A 20300-nucleotide genomic window follows, 5' to 3' on the forward strand; every position below is an offset into this window, starting at 1 on the left:
TTATCATTCAATGAATATTGGAGTACCAATGAAATTATTAGAACAGATGTCTTTGGTAAACATATGGCACGAGATAGATATGTCGCATTACAAAAGGTGCTTCATTTTAGCGACAAAAGATCAGAGACGTCTAAAAACCTACTAATCAAAATTCGTGAACCTTACAACAAACTGCGCGAAACATTCAAAAAATCATTTTGTCCCTTCAAGAACTTATGTATTGATGAGAGTCATATGCTTTACAAAAAACGATTGTCATTTAAACGATACAAACCTGAAAGGAGTAGACTTGGAATAAAAACGTTTGTGTTGTGCGATTGTAAGACAGGATATGTTTTAGATTTTATCGTTTATACCGGCGCTATTTCTGACGTTGATACATTTTCTGAAAAATTCGGTAGATCAGGCAACATTGTGGTAAACTTGCTACAACAGTATTTAGGAAAGGGTCATCAATTGTTTGTCGATAATTGGTTCTCAAGCCCCGCACTATTCAACTTTTTGCACGATTGTACTACAAACTCATGCGGAACAGTAAAAAAACAACGCGAAGGTATGCCGAAAATGGGAGAAGAATTAAAAAGTGGAGAATTAAGTTTTCGGTCATCGGGTAATTTGCTTGCACTAAAATGGCAGAGCAAACACGAAGTTTGGATGTTATCCACGAGTCATTCAGCGGAATATCGAAACACTAGAAAGATAAATTATCGTACAGGTGAAGTTTTACAGAAGCCTACGTGTATATTAGATTACAGTAAATCAATGGAAATTATTAGTGAAACTAACCGTATAATCAACACGGTTGAATGCACAAAGAATACCTTACAGTGGCACAAAAGATTATTCTTTCATTTATTGGATCTTTCGGTGTGGAATTCGTATTGTTTATATAAATTCAAGACCAAAAAGGTTTTATCAATGTCCGAATTTCATTTAGCATTAATTACGGAACTTTTACAATCGTATCCCCGATCAGTGGGGACAGTGTCTCCTCTTAGATCCGAAAGCCTTTTACGTCTTACAGAAAGACATTTTCCAACTTTGCATAAGAGTGATAAAGCTAATAGAAAAAACCCAATGCGTAGATGTGTCGTATGTGCCAAACTTGATAAAAGACGTTGTTCAAGATATTGTTGTAAACAATGTAATGTAGGCTTATGTATAGTTCCGTGTTTCGAAATGTATCATACACAACATTATTTTTAAATTTAATTTTTTACTTGTTCATATTTATTTATATATTTATCACAGTTATATCAATAATACAATTTTTTACCTTGTTATTGAACTTTTCAAAATTATTCCTTTTATTTATCGAAAGCAAATTATACACGTCGATAATACTTCATTATAAAACACGTGTTATATGAAGGTATCTCGCGCTACGCTTACTCGTAGCAATAAAGTGACACTTATACAGTGGACAAAGGCTGTACCAAACAGAGATTTACTGACATTGCATTAATTAAAGATACTTTTTACATTTATTGTCAAGTTTTATAAATGCAGTGCAAATCAATATACTTGAATCCATTACAAAAATATTTCGATACTATAGTCCAACTCAAAGCACGCATACTTATTTTCGTTTTCTAATAATGTTAATCTATAAAATCGTAAACAACACTTGTACTATTTCGGTATTATCAAGTACAATAATGCAACAGTCGTTTATATGATATTTGAAATTAAACGTATTATTAAAACTGTAGTGTAGAATCGTCCTTTCTTTAAGTTTGCGTCAGTTTTCGTATACAACTAGTTGACCTTCAGTTTGATTATTTTTAATGAGGTTTAGAAGCTGAACCATTACATAATGTTTATTTTGAAGAAGTCTTGTTTCCACGATTCTAAAATAATCTATTATTTAATAATAAGTATATTACTAAATATAGTACTTAGTTTAGAATTCTATTATTCTGAAAACAATTCAATGATATAGAACTGTGAAAACAATTAAGGCCTAATTTTCTCGTTATTTATCAGTCACAAGATCTATTTTCATCTATTAAACATTTCTAATACTTATCATGGAGAGCTGCTGGTAATATGAATAATCATAGTTTCAACTACAAGTATCTTATTAAAAATACTTCGTACATATAATATTTACATTCATAACATAGACGTCGCCTCAGAAGAAACAATGATACATTCATGAGATTTCATCACCTCTCACCTTACACGTTACTGGATCTGTACCTAACTGAAATATTTAATTATGCTAATTAAACATTAAGCTAAAAATTGATCTGATGTTGGTTAAGGCGTTTCTTTAGTCTAAATTTCAATTTTTATTTTACAATACATCTAAAAAAATATAATTACTACATTTATATCGTAATGTGTACATCTTTGTTCCTAAGTTCCATCTTTTACTATAGATTTTATTTATTTAAAAAATTAGGAAATTGTAGTATTGTTTTAATACCTACGAAATAATTAGAGCAACGTATGTTAGCACCTTGTAACGATTATAAGGATTCTTACACGTATTCAGCCTCAGTCAAAATATCACTTAAAAGTACATTACACATGTTTGCATTATTTTTTAATTAAACGTTATTTTCATAGTTTGAATGAATTATAACTGTACACAGATAACAACTGAAAAAACGTACTAATACAAATTGGCATGATGTATTTTTGTCTTATACGTCAATCACGATAAATAATAGTAGTTTAATAATTTAAAGAAACACTATACACATAAAAATTTCCAAGCATTATAATTTATGATTTAAGACTTAAATTTTAAGTAAATCAATCAAAAGCTGCTAATTAGGTGGCGTATTCTTTTATATTAGATAACAGACCTTCATTATGAAGTCCAACATTCCATTTAAAATTGAAAAATATTTTTTATATTTCTTTTCAATATGAATTTATTATATATGCAGTTACCGATGACAAAACGTTTTCCTTATCAACGTTTCATCAATAAATATAAATTGTAATATACATTATTTAGTCGTATCAGATTGATTTTTAATCCTTGGTACTTTTTTCTGTATTATTAAATCTTTTAAGTCGCGAAAAATGCACCATAACTGGTAAAATATCCTTTGATTATTACGTCAACTGTGCTCCTGTCATTCAAATTTGGCAATTACGATCGATAGCATTTTAAAAATATTTAAGATGTCGTAAATTGTCGTAATTGCATGATCAAATAGAACTTTATGCGCCTAATATCTCGACGTAGGCAGGATTTTTTCAAGACTATTCTGCAGAAATTTTTTATATTTTACATTATGTAACTGTCAAAAAACAATTCTCATGGTCATTACACTATACCTTATACATCTTCGTAAAAAGACACGCCAGTGTTGACTGGCTGTTATTGCGTCTCCCTAGGATGCTGGCGTAGGATTAGCAGCCGGTGGTACAGCGTTTTTTTGTTTCGCTCGTCTACGTTTGTTTAATAACGCGTTATTTGTGTGATCTAATTGTTTCAAATTGGCCGTATCGTAGTCTACGCGCATGGTAGCTAATGACCGTGTCATTTCTTCTTGAACTTCTGGCCAAAGTTCTTCGCCTTCTCGGAGTACGCGACCAGTATGTAAAGGCGTGGGGGGTACTTCCGTGTATTGCTATATATAAAACAGACAATGATCTATATTTGCGACCGTACAACGCATGAATTGACAATAATGAAACAGAATTCTTACAGCAATCCATTTGTTGCGCATAACCTCGTCGATTTGAAGTCTTTGAGCTGGATCTGTACACAACATACCCTTGATGAGATTCTTTGCCTCTGTGCTTACATTAGACCATTCAGGGGCTGGAAAGTCATATTGGCCTAACCGAATTCTTTTTTTCATCCCTGGTGAAATAGCTAAACCATGATTACTGTAGAAAGGTGGGAAACCACACAATCTAAAATATTATAAAATATTGATATGTTTCAGAATCTATATATAAATTTAAAATATTTATTCGTAAATAATAGTTACATACAGTATATACATTATAACTCCAAGTGACCAAATATCACAGCTTTTGTCATATTTCTCTGGTCCCAAAACTTCAGGAGCTATATAAACCAGAAAAAATATCTGCTTTGTTATTTCCATATGCTTTTACGCAATTAAGTTGATTAAAAATAAAATTAGAATTTTGAAAAACAACTTACCAACATAGTATGGCGTATAACACGGGGTTTGTAGCGTATCTTTCATATGGGTCTCTTTCGCAAAACCGAAATCAGTAAGTTTCAATATTCCGGTACTATCTAAAAACGAAACACATAATCGATGTATAAGTTCAATTCAGTACGAACAGTATGTTAAACATTTCTATGATTCATTCAGCTTTAATATACTTATTTACATACCAGGCTTAGAGTACAAAAGATTTTCCGGCTTAAGGTCTCTGTGTGCAATATTCATATCATGCAGGTGCTTTACAGCAACACAAATTTCATACATTATTTGTGCAGCTTCTATACAAAAATTACATAAGATAATCAAAAAATGTTTCTTATATTTACATTAAATACATCATCAAAATATAATACGTTAACTTAGTTTACCTCTCTCTGTGAAAGCACCATCTTGCCTATCTTGTATTCTCTCAAACAGTTCTCCTCCTTCCATACTAAAAGTCGATGAAACTTATTATTTAATATCGCTCGTTAATATCGTTTATACGATAAAATCACTTAGTCCAAATATTTACAAGCTTACCATTCCATAATGACTAATAAACATTTATTTCCACTATATGTATTTTCATATACATCTTTGACTTGCACTATGTGCCTGCAGTTCGATGCTCTCCAATGCAATTCAACTTCCCTTCGTGCTTTTACACAATCGTACAGTACCTATAAGCACAAAATTGAACAAAAAATCAATATTAAATTCAACAATTCCAAAATATAGCAATTGCATACAGCTTATAAAAATTTCGAGGCTATAGGAGATTTACACGAAACCTTGAATAAATGAAGTGACGTAATCTGTTAAGATAAAAATGAATAGACATTAGAAGTGATAATATAGTGACTGGCAGTATCGTATAGCATTGTACAATATTTAATAGGTAAAAGAATACGCAATGGAACGCGTATGAATTTTATACACGCGTATGATACTCGTATATTCGCTTTAAAAACCGCTGGTGAACGACCTAAAAACAGCTGACTCCATCGTTAAATCGATAAAACTTATTGCATTATGTAGTGGTTCGCGACCTAACATTCTTGAGTTAATGTACGATAGTCCGCATCGATGAGTACAACGTAGTTTTAAAGTACCGTAATATTCTAATTTACTAACAATGTTTTTAATTTATACTGTCGAATTAAAATATATTACGTGTATGTATATGTATTACATATAATTTATTTGAAATTTAAACGTCTTCCATCTTCCAACCGATAAAAAACACCTTATGTTTGTGAATACGTAAAATAATAAAAAATATTAGAATTGGAAACATGTCGTACGTATAACCAGCTCGTAACGTTCAGCTCAAAGAATTACTTGGCAGAGCAAACAAAAGTTTTATCTAACGCTACAAAGTCGCTATTGGCACAGTACAAATGTCCTTTATTTAAGTAACATCGATCAAGACCCATGTTAAACTCGAATTCTTCACTAGTATAATACTTCATTTCGTTTCCACTTAGTTTGTTTCTTCCTTTTGCTTTCGTATATTTTATGATACAAAGCGAGCGTTATTCTTAATTAAAATATTGTCATTTCGCGTTCAATAGCTATAGAATATTTATAAACTCAAAGATTGCAATATCTGTGGCGTGTAATTTTATGCATCAGTTCGTAAAAATACAGGTCGTGAAAAATATGGCGCTGATATAAAGTTGCGAGATAAAAGAAGGGCGGAAAAAGTGTCTCACGGTTGAGTAGTATTTTTAGAGCATCGAATACATTGGGCGTTCTAAAAATGTTCAAATACAATTAAAACCTGCGGAACGCGCTTGAAAAGGTCGAAACCGGTTTCGACTTGAAGTTGCTGTATCGATGGTGATAATGAAATAGACAACTCTCACGTATAAATGAAACCTCTGCGAAAAACTCGTTACATAAGAAGATACGTTCATTTGCACATAAAACTTGCCTTACGTTAAGCGAGACCGTAACAAAGAATCGCTCAGATTCTTACGTTTTCCAATTTACAGAACGTCGAATTCAGATTCAAATTTTTGTGCTTAAAGTACGAAAAATCGACTGTTTTGCTAGGCAAGTGGATTTCTCCGATATTGCTGAACAGCGTATAATCGTCAAGGCGCTTCGATTTGCAGGATTTTCCACGATTGTTATGCTCCCCTTGTAAATGAAAATACATTGGTTACGTGCTCACGAGCATTCGACCGTTTTGTATTATTCCGCGGTAATGTGATTAGCGTTAGCACAAAGTGACATGTCCATTGTTACGACGACTAACAGACGCATAACTGAACTCGTAGGATTATTATTAATAGGCTCTGCGATCAGATTATGCTCAGCAGCCTACACCAGCGTATTTTACGCAGAAAAAGAAACGCGCAATACAGCTGATCGTTTGTTCTTCTTTTTCCCCCCTTTTCTCGCCTTAATTATACAAATTATATAACGTTTTTATGTAATCAATATCATAAATAACGTAATAAACGTATAAAACGTTTCGACACTTTCATCAAGCTTACGCGTAAAGGAGAAAAGAATCTTTTTATAAAAAGAAATCGCAACGATATTTTCGTCACTGATTTCCTGTTATTGAGATTCTACTGACGGATCGCAGAAATACAGAAACCGTTCGTTCGTACAAGAACGAAGGAATAAAAATTCAAGTATTCTCGGAATGCTACAGTCAAGGCAAAGAGATGCGAAACAATGGTGACAACGGTCCGACCGATCGTGTCCCAGGCAAGAAGCGATCAATCAACGAAATCAAATTCGTAACAGGAACACGCTTGCTTGCGACATCGGCTCCTGCCATCATTCGCAAATATTGATTTTTTTTTTTTTTTGTAGCTACGCGAAGATACGCGTGGAAATACGATTCTCTGACTTTCTCCTCGGGTATGCCTCAAGGTGCTGTTTCTTGTATTACCAGAATCTATACATTGGTATCAGCTTACACCGTATAGCGACCACCACACGTCCTACAAAAATCATTATTTCAATGACACGCATAAAAACATTTCGCATTAATAAAATCGTATCATGGATCCATATCGATGACAATTATAATTATCGCGTGGCAAAGGCGTCGAATCGATTTAACATTGAATCGGAAGTACTCGAAGGTTAATATAAAGAGATAATTAAAAGCGCGCGGCTTAGAATTATCGCCATTACCGTTGGATCTGTTCGTGGTCATGCCGCGTAATTTAAACCGTTTTGCCGATTTATACGACTCGTTTCCAATCATTCGGTCCCGATAATTCGACGTGATAAATTATCCTTAAATTCCGCTCTGCTTGCTAACCATTAATTCGAAACGAATCGCTATATACAAATTAAATTCTTTTTTTTTTTCTTCGCTGAATTTTTTCTTCCTCTGTTCTTTCAGTTTTTCTTTTTTTCCTTTCGTTAAGATATCGTCTGTATCGAAAATCGATAGGGAATTGAGTAATATCTGTGACAGATACGATCGTGATGACCTACACACCTTTACGCGTTGCTACGAAACTACCATGTTACGTAGAAAAAAGGAAAATATCTATCGATAGCTGGTTTATGACAAGAAATGTATTTTAATCTTTCGATGTTGGATTAGTCGACGGGTCGATACCTTTGATAGCATTGATCATTTTTATACAAGCAAACACGAGATCATCGATGCTACATACATAAGTATAAATAATGACATATTACTGTCGAAACTTATCAAGCTGTTCTTGTCTATACAGTCACAACGGGGTGGTTGGTAACCGGTGGTACGAGCGGAAAGGGGTGATTCTACGCGAAAAAAGAAGGCGAAAACATGGAATAAAAATTTGTCGTTCGAGGCTCTGTTTTCGAGAAAATCGACTTTGAATATTCGCTCGGTACGCGTGCACTTTATCGCGTCTCGTTATAACGGATCGCACTGTAGATCGTCCCGATTGACGTTATTTTTTAATTTTTCAAATTTTAAAATTTTAAGATTGTTATTCTATATTTTCGACTTCTTTTTTCGCGTAGAATCACCCCCTTTCCGCTTGTATCACCACCAGTAGTTACCAACCACCCTGTATATCAGATGTTTGCATATCCCAATTGCGTGTTTACTTTCTAGTTTACAGAGAAAGAAACTAGATTGTTATTAGAAAAGAGCGTACTAAATCGATAAAAGGAAAATAAATACAGAAAGTAGACAATAGCATATAAATATATTATACTTTGATATGTTAAAGCGTGAGAGGAGATACGTCATTGACTATATATGGTACATATACGTATATATTATAATTTCTAACTGATTGATGTATTCAAAGTGTGATCTACGAAAAGATATCGAAGCCTATCTTTTTTTTTCAAATTTAATTCTTTAAAATATCGCTAATATCGAGAAAAATCTATCAAGGAACAGCTCCTAAATTAGCAAGGCATATGTCGCGCGTGTGGCATCGTATGATTCACGTAATCGGTCGTTGACATTCTATGTATGTATGTACGTACGCCTTTAATCGATGCTTTTTTTCAAAACCTATTTTAAATTATTTTTCAAATTTAAAAACTGATAAAACTATTTTTAACGATTACACGCACGTTGGTGTTAAAATATTTAATAAGTCGCGACAAAGTTATCACGACTCCGAACTCGTTATTACCTTCGCCGGTACTTTTATCATAGACACGCGGCGATTGATTCCATGATTCATATAATATTTACGATCGCGATGACATTTCACATTTGGCGTTTGTTCAGTTGCCCCTGGAATTCTGCGCGGGAACGACGGCGCGAGAAGTTGCAAGAACAACAAACCGACCGCGAAAAGGCGAAAACACAAGGATCCCCGAAATTTTTCCAAGGCGATACAGAGAAAATAAGAGAGACGAACAGACTTCGAACGATACACCGCATGGTCGGAATCGTCGAATGGGAAATCACCGAGTATAAATAGAAGATGACTCGCGGTCTGGACTCGCTTGGACACCGTCAGTCGATGATCATACTTTAGCACCGCTAAGTGGGTATCGATACAGCAGTACTTGGTTAACTGGCCACGATCCGGAACCTTATCTGGCCAGTTATCGAGGTGGCTATATTTCTAGGAAATCTCAAACATTTGTTTTCCCTGGCGAGTGCGAGTGAGATACAAGTACACGATACCTTTGTTTATTTTAGAAACATAATGCCAGAGGTACATTCACGAAAACGGTATGAAGAATCGGCGGGGATAGCGATAGCCAGCTAAAGAAGTGAAACGGCGAACAATTAACGCGACATTACCGTACATCTCTGACAGATCCTATATATGCGTAAAAATGTACACGCATCGAATAAGGTATCCGGTACATCCTTGGAGCATCGTTCCGCATGTTCCAAAAATAACTAAGGCCAGATGTGTCATATTACACTTATACGTATGAAACATATATTGCTTTTATATCTACTGATAACAATCGAAACGTTCGTAAACCCTGTTACGTTTATCTCGGTCGGTATAATCGAGTAGCAATATGAAAAATAATATGTCTGACGTTTTCAACCTACACGTGTCGTCATACATGCCGCTTTTGTAATTACACGCCTGTACACAACGTTTTATTGCTCGTGCGTGAAATTTTAATCGAGTCTCCCGGCTCCCGGGTAGTTTCGCACGGTAAAATAGAATATAAAGAAACCAAAGGATACGATCAGCTTTGCTTGCGCCGTAATACGCATATAGCGCCATTTCCGTGAACAAAGGAAGAACTAAATAACCCGATTATTTCGGTGTTTCGAAGCTTTCGTATTTGCCCATTTCGTATTCACGTTCCATTAAAATTAAGTCCATTAACGCAAAATTAGCCCTCCGGGTGCAAGCTACTTTTTACTAACACAGCGTAGAGCACCTAAGATCGTGTTTCTAACGTGTTCGAGGCTTTGAAAAATTTAGAAAAATTTATGGCTACTTTTAACGTCTCTACTACGATATCCTGATAGGCGTCAAGATGAAACATTAAACAATTTGTTGTTAAAAACTCGAAGTTTAGACAAAATTATTTGACGACTGAAGAATCGTTGAGAGGCTAAAATCGCATGTCTCGCGTTGCATGCGGAGGGTTACATCCACTTTCTCGTATATGTATATGCAAAAGAAACGCATATGTAATTTTTCACGGGATAGCTAACGCAAACTGATTAAAAAAAAAACGACCGATTCGACGGAATAACCAACGAAGACTAATTAAAAAGAATGACCGATTCCACGGAAGAAACCATTGATCGTTATCTCACCTTGAGCGCATATTTTTCCCTGGTATTTTTGTCATAACACTGAACAACTTTTCCGTTTATTCCAAGACCAAGCACGTGATTACTGATTTCATAGTCATCGGTGATCGGTGTGACTTTTGGTAAACGGATGTCGCATCTTGTGACCGTGTGTTCCATGGTTTTCCGTTTGGTTTCCACGGTCGAAACCTCTTTCTCCTTCGTCGACACCTCGATCTCTATTTCCGCTGCTCGTTTCCGTTTTCCTTTCTTATTCTCCTCGTTCTCCTCGCCGACGGGCCTCTTGCACTTTCTAAAATGGTAATCGATCGTCAATCACGTTCTCATCCCATGGGGGAGAAGAGACTCGACTCTTAGTTTTCTTCTTTTTCTACGTGTGTACTACGTGTGCATATATGTATGTATGTATATATATATATAAAAAAAAAAAAAAATAACGCAAATGTACCGACACCATAAATATTCGAAGAAAATTGAGACACTTCATGAGAAATGCGAAGAAGTACGACGATTTGACTGGCACCGTTGATAAGAAAAACCTTAGAACGATAGCATATTTCGTGCTGACACTTGTGAGCGCGCCACGCGAATGACAGTACTGACAGTAGTATAGCTAAAAAAAAAAATTATTTGCCAACGAAAAGCTATTTTATCAGTCGCATCGGCGCCTGTTTTATCTTTGAGAGTTACCAACGGAACGCGATTTATATCCGTTTGAAAGTAAATCGTATTTCCTGTTATTCGCCGCGAGACTCGAACGAAGAAGTTACTCATTACAGATTTCAAGTATTATTTCTTATTACCTTAAACTGATAAGTCCATTATCGTCTGATTAATCGCGACGTGGTACGCCAAGCAGTTACTCGCATGTTGTTATCAAATTGACATTGCGATAGAAAATATCAATGTTTGATTATGTATGTGTAATTTATATAATTTACATCTTTACGTAATTGCTAAATCTTGAAATTTCTAAAAGTTATTAAACCAATTATAGGAAATAAAATTGGCAAAAAGGTTACGCTTAAATGTATCACGCATGGTAATTAGTTAATTGATCGAATTAATTTACTTTGCGACTTACAGGAAATATTTTGGCAAACTGTATAATTCGTTTGTGTGATCACACTGTAAGTACACATGCACGATATAGCGCGATATACTTACTGAAATACGCGCACACCTTTATGTATTACACAACTAAGTTCGATCGATTGCAGTAAAATTATACTACATAGCTCAACGCACGTGAATGGAACATTTTCAAATTATCAAGACTATCCCAATCGGGTGCGTCGATTATGCGTTGCTTTAATGATGATCGATACACGCAATAAAACAGCAACAGAAATGATCGATCGATAGATCAAAGAAACAATAAACAAAGGACAAAAACGTCGTAAAACAGGGTTAAAAAATCAGTCGCAAGTTTTAATCAGCACGAGATTAAGTAATAATATGCAATTGTTATGATTGCAACGAACAAAAATCTACAAAGAACGATGAGGAATAGTGTTTATCGTCGTATTATTCAAAAGGACGAGTTGACGTTATCGTATTTAAATCGATCTGATATATTGATTTCGAGGAAATAAAATATAATACGTTCTACAGATGTTTATGCATGTATGGGAAATTTAAAAGCGGAAATTATATAAAACGCGCGTAATATGCAAAACCGCACGAGATACCCAAAGTGAATTATATGTTATATTATGTAATGGATAATATAAGTGTTTATTTAAGTTTCATTCTTTTTAATTAATAATTTATGAAAGTATGAATATGCATGAACATCTGCAGTCTAATAATATGACAGAGACCTCCAGAATGTCCACTTGGCTGCCGATTTCGGCATTTGTGTAGCTTTTTTTAACGTTTCGAAATCTTTCTAATCGAATCGTTGAACGAAGATAGAAAGCATCGCCTTCCGGGAGGGCCGAAATTCCAAAGAATTCTCAGAGGTAACACAGTCAGGTAGCGGTGAGTTATGGATTAACTGTGTGAGCTCCGCGTCGTCGAATAAAATAAGAATGTGTCTCTAATCGTAACTCAAAACTCGATATCCAAAGAATAATCGCACAGAGAGGGAAGAGGCCAGCTGAAAACCGAAGATAAAAAAACTAATATAACTCATCCTCAATAATGAAACTGGTGATTGACGATGGAAAGAAGCGTGCAAAAAAGCAATTATCAGAAAGCAAGTTTTTACATGTGCGTATGTACATATGTGTAGGGGGATTACACGGGATGCAGTGTGTCTATCTCAACACTTCTAATGAGATGAATCGCGTTTCTGTTACGCAAGTTACACAGCCAAAAGATTCGTGAATTTGGCAATATAAACACAATGGGAGGAACAGAACACAAAATGACTTGTCGAAGATCTATTTGCATAAACGTATATCCACCGCCAAATTCGCCATCTATACCTTATCAAGATTCACTGAGTGATTTACTTAAAATAGCGGTAGCGTATGACGTATGCAAACAAAATAAAATGCATTAGAGATAAGGCAAACTGAAAATCAGGGGAAAAAACAAAAAAAGAAAAAAGAAAAAAAGAACTCTGGCATGATTATAAAAAGATAATTATGCTGGTTGTCTAACGTACTTGGTGACGTCCGCTTCTTCAAAGTTCAATTTCCCGCCATAAAATGATATATTTGAAAGAAAGAATACCACTGTTACAACATTTTATATTTCACACTGTCATGAGAACACTCGATTAGTATTTCTTAAGAATTATTCTTGTCACGATACGTCATAACACTGAATCACAATTCGATACGACGGTATAAAAAATAATGTTCACGAATATTCAGAATGTAACTATGCTTCTATTCGTTTGTTTCACACGAAAAAAAGAAAAAGTTTCTCGGAGGTGTGTCACGCGAATACCAAACGGTCAAAAAGATCAAAATATTTATCTACCTGACCTGTCGTAAAATAGCCGGTTTTAACACGAATATGAAATTATTCGATGACGCCGTTGGAAACCGATTTTTCTCGCTGTGAAAAACCTAATAAGAAGAAAGTTAACCAAACGCAACTTTTTCCATAACCATACTTTCCGTGCATTCGACCGACCACTACTGACTACTGAACTCAAGTCCACTCAACGACTCGGACTTTCATACCAAAAGCCAATTCACAAACACTAGTAGATAAAACGGCTATGGCGGCAAAGCGAAGCGCCCCTACAAGCAATCTTAGGATGTGACTCACTACACAGGGACGACTCTACGCTATAATTTTTTAGGTCCATACGTCAGTATTTTGGGCCCCTTTTATAATTTCTATGAAATTTAGTTTTTAAAGAGTCTACTACGTTAAAGTGACGACAGAGTGATTAAATGAAATACGGCTTTACAAGCTAATAATTTTTTTTTCAATTATTATTATTATAGGTTTATTTTATGTTACACTACAATTAGACATGTATGCATGTATATACATAATTTTTCGATGTAATAAAACTGAAGGGGGCAACAATCTTCAGGTCTCTTGCATTTTTATCACTTAGATAATTACAAAATTATTACATTTAATATAAATATATCTTTTCGTACAGGCACATTTTATATTTACATACAGGTTTCTCTTTCGTCTTATCGTTTCTAATCATATTGTCCATTAAGTATTTCATTAAATAAAAACTGTATCACACAAAGTATATGAACGCCAACAAGATAATTTCCATTGATACAATTTGTCATTAAAAGATTGTACGTGACGTGTGATGCAACGAATAAGTTCTTTCATAATATACGAATAACAATTTCTATGTATTACAGTCAATATCGCTTATGATACTGTAAAATTAAATTACTATCGGTATTATCGTTATTGGTACAATGCACCACAGTATCGTTTCATGAAAAATTCGTTATTACTTTTATTAAAGTATGCGGTATGTACTGTTAACAGTTACTAAAAATTACATCAGATTTTAATCAACAGATATAATTTACAGAATATCTTGAAAAGAAAACGTATTGTGGTTTAATCTTTGGATTATCGAATTAGAGAAAATACTTATGTTTAACTAAATATTAAACATTGCTAGAAATATTGTACTTGGTACTTATACCTATTAATCAGAAAAATGTTTATGGAAATCTCAATCAGCAAAACCTTTTTATGAACATTAACAATTGAGAACAGTTTAAAAATATTTAACGATTCGCACATTCGTTACAGTATAACTCGGAAAAATATCCATATTCTAAATGTTATTAATAACATTAATTATATAGCATTACTTTTATCCTAACTTACTAGTGCTAATTTAATATTTCATAATTTTCAAGTACATACAAATAATATATGCGCTTACATTTATATTCTATTATATGAATATAATTACAATAATTAACAGTAAGATATAAAATGTACAATTTATTAAGTAAACGCATACATATTTATTTCTTTATTTCTTTTAACTTGCTAAGTGTTTTTGTTTTTCATAAAAAATATACTATTATTGTCCATTTTGAAGTAAATAATACTTGATGCATAATAAACTCGATATTTAAGAAAATTCCGTTTCTATTTTGTTGAAAATAAAATAGATCTGATATTTTTTTCTTGAATGTAGCACAAATTAGTATTATTGCACAATGTATTACTTTTTTATGGGCATTTTAAATACGATGCATCTTTTTTTACTTAATCTACGATAAAACACAGTCTAGAAATATATCATATTTGCAATGATTATTTTCTAGAAAAATAAGTAAAAAGTGTGCATACGCCAACTCATATCTAACAAAATTACTATGTCATTAAAATTATAACGAAATATGTAATTTGTTTGTACTGATAGTTATATTGAATTATCTCCTCTTTTATCAAAACTAAGACATTAGTGATTTTTGGACGGAAAAATGCAGTGATCATAAAGAAATAATTTAGCTAACGTTTTAAACTTCTGTGAAGATTTTAATGTATATGTGGCAGAAAAAAAATTTTTCTGAAATTTTTTTACAATTTTTCAACATTTTTACGTAAAAATAATTAGAATATTATACATGTAATAAAAAACTGCAGAATTGATGAAGTAAAAGATTATTAATTCGAGCAAAGGGCTATCTTTCTTCACTGCTAATAAATTATAAGTATAATAATATTGTTTATAATATTTTTAATAATAATTTTTATAATACATGCCAATACAAAACTTTCCAGGTATATATTTTTATTTAAAAAACTCGAAATCAAAGCTTCTTTCTGCTTTTTGATCAAGTGATAATTAGTCACGTATGATATTGTAACATTGTTTGTAATTTTAATGAAAAGATGAGTTTATATTGACAGCAATGATAACAATATTTTCGATAATAAATATGTTACTATTAACATTTTTTACAAATACAACGTTTTGTGCAAGACGGAAAGTTTTGTACAACAGGTAGTCAATTTATAATAAATAAAAAAATGTTAAACGTTGAAATATTTTAAGCTAAATATTACATCTGATTAACAAGTTAAAACACATCTACCCTGAGTTTTAACAACTTTAAAAAGAGGCTTGTGAGAAATATATATATATATACATATATATATATATATATATATATATATATATATATATATATATATATATGTATAGGGAGAGAGAGAGAGAATTATAATTCTTTTATGAAAAATAAAAATCAACATTGCCTCGTTACATTTTCCTTTCTCAATGTATAAAAATATTCGTCATTTAGCGCTAACGCGTATATGTGTATATATATATATATATATATAACATATGTATGTATTTATAGATATCACTTTTTTAGGTCACGATTTACATTGCACAATTAGTAATTGTCACCCCATATGACTTTCAGGTTCAGCTTTGTAATCTTGCATAGTAAGAATATAAGGCACGACACTAGCTACGCTTACCCTACCGATAAGACCTGCAAAGAATAAATCTTCCAAGACCCTAGGGTTAATTGAACGAAGTGGTGCAAGCCTTAAAAGAAGGCGCGGTAACCTGTTGGATCCTACGCGTTGTTGTAATTCTGTCCACGCAGCTTCTTGTAAAACTTCAACCTTTTTACGCCACACGCCGGCTAAGACATTGTCTATAAAAATTTCAATTTAAAAATAGACAACTTTTGTATAAATGGAGCATTCTTTACTTACCGGCACTGAAAAGAGTCAACGCTTTAAGGTACGCGTATTCAACGGAATCCACTTGTAATTTATGAAGTGAGCTAACACAATCTTGTAGTCTACATATATGTTCTGTGACAGACTTCACTTTACTAGCTGTAATTTTTTCCTGTGCAATACTAGCTTGTAAATGATTTATTATTGATGTTAGAATACTGGGAAGGGATAAAGTGTATGCACATTGTGCAAGTCCTAAAGTAAAAAGCTGTCCCCAGGAAGTGCGCACTAACGTTGTTTGAACTTCAGATCTGTAAAAATTAATAAGTTTATCAAATGTAACTTTACATGTATCATTCTGATTAATATCATGCTCTTTATTTACGCACGGTAATGCTTGAAATGCCGGAATTCCTCGGGCCCAATGAACTGACAAAAAAAGTAATCTAGCGGCACTCTCGCAAATATAATGTATCGATAAGTACGCAGGAGCTGGGCTTGGGGCCCTTAATTCGAATAACGTATGTCTTTCGGAAATTAATTGGCCAGTCCATTCTTCTTCTGGCTCACTTGAACCATTAACACTCTATAATAAAATTATATAAAAGTCGCAAAAACATTTAAAGATATTTTGCAAAGATTTGCCTGATATAAATGAAACATACATCTCCAATAAGTTTAGCCATACTATCTAATGCATGCGAAATAAGTAAACGTTCTCTTGCTAATGTTAATGCATCACTAAGATCACTATCACTGCTTTGGTCTTCCATACTGGGGCTTTCAGGTTGTTCCCAAGTTGGAGGAGTCTCAGATACTGATTGCTGTGGTTCAGGTTTAACCCTAGGACTTCTATTTCCTACTTTTGTTCCTGCTGATTCGCCTAACACTGGTTTTCTCTCATGTTGAACAGCTGTAACATTATAGTACAATATGTTAACAATTATAAAACTGTTTAAAATTAAATTAAAAAACCGAACGCTTCATTCAGTATCTTAAATAAACTTACAATCACTTCTCATTCCCATTGCAAGACATTTCTGAAGCCTGCAATACTGACATCGATTTCTATGGTGTTTGGTAACTTCACAACTTTTGCTTCCTCTACATTGATAACCCAATTGTTTTCTAATGCTACGTTTAAAAAATCCTTTACAACCTTCGCAACTTATTGCCCCATAATGTCTTCCACTAGCCCTATCCCCACAAACCACGCATAATTCTAATGACAGTCCCAAACCTAAAGAACCACGGACATCTCTTGCTAATTTTACCTGAAAAGTAATGAAATGTGAAGCAAATATTCCGAACAATGTAAAAATTAAGAAACAAATAGATGAAAATCCTACCTCTACATCAACATTATTTAAATGTTCAATTCCGGAGTGTAAATGAACAATGCCTGCGTGAGAACTCAAATTACGAAAATCTCGTCCCATTTTGTGATCAACTTTATCATCATGTACGTTGTCTACATGATTATTTCGATCCCTTTCCATGTCTCTCTAAAAATATATAGTTCATTATACAATTAATAAAAAGTATCTTAAAAGTTCTGTTCCTAATTTCTGCAAAAATTAATACACCGAAATTATACCACAGCGGGATGATGCGCTAAACTGTGAAAATTTCTTCCTACATTCTGATCTAGTTTATCGTCTTGTAAATTTTCACCCCGATCGTTTTGATCAATTTCCATATCCCGCTGTAATAAAAATAAAAAGTTGTTATTAAATAATCTCAAGAAAGTAATTTGAACATTTAAGGATTAGGATAATAATTTTTAAATAATTAAAAAATGAAATAAACACCTCTGTCTCAACATCAGCTACATGATCCATACCATGGTGACGAGATAAATTACGGAAATCCATTCCTACTTTTCGTTCCTCCTCGTTTTCATTTAAATTATCGTGATCATGCGGTTCCCTATGATCCCTGTCCATTTCTTTCTGCAAAAATAACAAATAAAGATACTTACATAATTGTACAATTCGTAAAACATAAAATATTCCTATGGTGACGTCACTATACATATCTATATTACGTATATCTTAAACAACCGCAAATACTCGCAAACCACTTGTTGTTTAAGGAAATTGCGTATAGAATTCATAAATTAATATCTTTCCGCTTTGTCGATACATATCTTTGAAAGAACAATGATAATTTTACATTCATATTCAAATAAATAGACAATTAATTAACCGTTCCTTTCACAATAATCAGCACCCTCTTACAAAATAATTTACCAACAAATAATATCAAATTATCAGAGGTAAATTGCAGCTTATAAACTTTAAACAATTTTTACAATTTTACGGTAAATAGCACAAACAGCTGGCTTGCTTGTGAAATTCACTTATAGAAATTTGCTCGTTTTATTTCCAAACTTGTTACTGTTATGCAAGAGAATTTACTAGCGTCAATATAACCTGTAAGTTTGTAATATAAAATAATTTACTAATAACATTGTTCAATTGTATAAGAAAGATCTAGCTTTAATGTGACTGAAAGAATACATAAAAAAAAATCTTTTCTATGAAGATTGCATAATGCTCCACAGATATTGGTAGCATTACATCGAGTAGGATCGGATAAATCGTGATCATGTACAATCCGATTTGATCTAGGCAGATAGAAGGTATCGTTTAAAGGCCTAAGCGTCGACGCGGTATAAAAATGAAAACTGGAGCATTTGCCGTCCGCCCCTACCTGCCGCAACCCTTTCCCCCTACCATTTTAAGAAGTGAAAGAGATGGTCCCGAGTTGTTCGGTTCGTAGGTTGCTACGTGGTTAAGCGCATGCCGATACCATAGCCATGCTACACTGGCTGTCATAGAGCGAATGGTCCATTTCCATACACTCGTGATCCGACTTCGTCACCACTGTCAGTGCAGTAACATGAGAAAACGATGCCTGTACCGTTGCTCCAAAATACTTAACATTCTTGGACCTTACGTTTCGTTATGCATCGTACTCTCTCTGTAAGCGTACTCTCACAACCTTTCTAATCACGATAAAGCTTTCAACCGAATAACCACAGCTACTTTCGAACGTACGAAAATACGTTTGTGCTTTTTAGAAATTTTTTTACATTTAGAATCAAATTTCTTTCATACAAGCCATCAACTTGTATACACACAATACTTACTTTATCTTTATGATCAATAATAACACACGTATCTGATTTCACGGAAGTGTCATGCATGAGATTCAACGTCATTCCATTTTGCGATCAAGAATTTCACGATAGTAATATGACACCTGTCGGTCTTTTCTTTTTTTCAAACTTGAGCCATTGACCCGTTTAGACACGTGTCATTATAAACTATTAACAAATTTTATCGCGGCCGCCTTCATCGTTTACATTTCGACGATCCTGTTTTCGATAGTATTTCATGCACCATGATGAACAGTCCGCCAAACAACAATTGGAAATATGTTATTAATGGATAAAAGGTGAATCTTAATTGAAAGTACAAGAAGTATAGCCAGAATCCAGAACTATAATTTTTTAAAATAAATTAATTCCTTATAATTTTATTTATCTTATATAGTCATGAATATATCGTTTTAAAACATTTTATGAAACGAATTGCATTTTCCTGACCGACCTTAGAAAACACGCGACGTGTCTTACATTAAAGTTCGAGGACGGTACGCACAATACACTACCTGTTGGGTCGACCTGTATCACCGCATTTGCGTGTGTCGGCGGTGGCGCTCTCACAGGTCACGCACAGTTCTGAAAATATAACGTAGCTAGCCACGCGGTAATACGCGCGGAATATATGTATATATATATATTCGTT

General features: G+C 33.6%; 1 protein-coding gene and 1 long non-coding RNA gene across 9 annotated transcripts; one reads left to right on the plus strand and one right to left on the minus strand.

The window, feature by feature from the left end:
* Window positions 1-1196: 1196 nt before the first annotated feature.
* MAPk-Ak2 (MAP kinase-activated protein kinase 2) lies at window positions 1197-19473 on the minus strand. Of its 8 annotated transcripts, XM_033340004.2 has the most exons (17): window positions 19224-19473; window positions 18297-18437; window positions 18083-18190; window positions 17835-17990; window positions 17495-17759; window positions 17151-17398; window positions 16875-17071; window positions 16519-16796; window positions 16202-16457; window positions 10381-10669; window positions 4692-4831; window positions 4538-4602; window positions 4340-4447; window positions 4139-4237; window positions 3964-4039; window positions 3672-3882; window positions 1197-3593 (listed from the first exon to the last, which is right to left on the minus strand). In XM_033340004.2, the coding sequence occupies exons 1-17, from the start codon at window positions 19323-19325 to the stop codon at window positions 3354-3356; spliced, it is 2979 nt and encodes a 992-aa protein (XP_033195895.1). In that variant the 5' UTR covers window positions 19326-19473; the 3' UTR covers window positions 1197-3353. The 8 variants fall into 8 exon arrangements, 7 of the variants coding, with proteins under 7 accessions (XP_033195895.1, XP_033195888.1, XP_033195892.1 ...); XR_013058615.1 differs by lacking the exons at window positions 16202-16457; window positions 16519-16796; window positions 16875-17071; ... (4 more) ...; window positions 18297-18437; window positions 19224-19473 and adding exons at window positions 12201-12478; window positions 12992-13550 and having other exon boundaries at window positions 1197-3227; window positions 3298-3593; XM_033339997.2 differs by lacking the exons at window positions 16202-16457; window positions 16519-16796; window positions 16875-17071; ... (4 more) ...; window positions 18297-18437; window positions 19224-19473 and adding exons at window positions 12201-12478; window positions 12992-13550.
* Window positions 8862-9701, plus strand: LOC117159836 (uncharacterized). The gene is made up of 2 exons (XR_004464639.2): window positions 8862-9196; window positions 9286-9701. It is a non-coding gene; the product is annotated as an uncharacterized LOC117159836 (long non-coding RNA).
* Window positions 19474-20300: the final 827 nt, after the last annotated feature.

This window comes from Bombus vancouverensis, chromosome 6 (assembly GCF_051014615.1).
Source record: "Bombus vancouverensis nearcticus chromosome 6, iyBomVanc1_principal, whole genome shotgun sequence".
Lineage (NCBI taxonomy): Eukaryota > Metazoa > Arthropoda > Insecta > Hymenoptera > Apidae > Bombus > Bombus vancouverensis.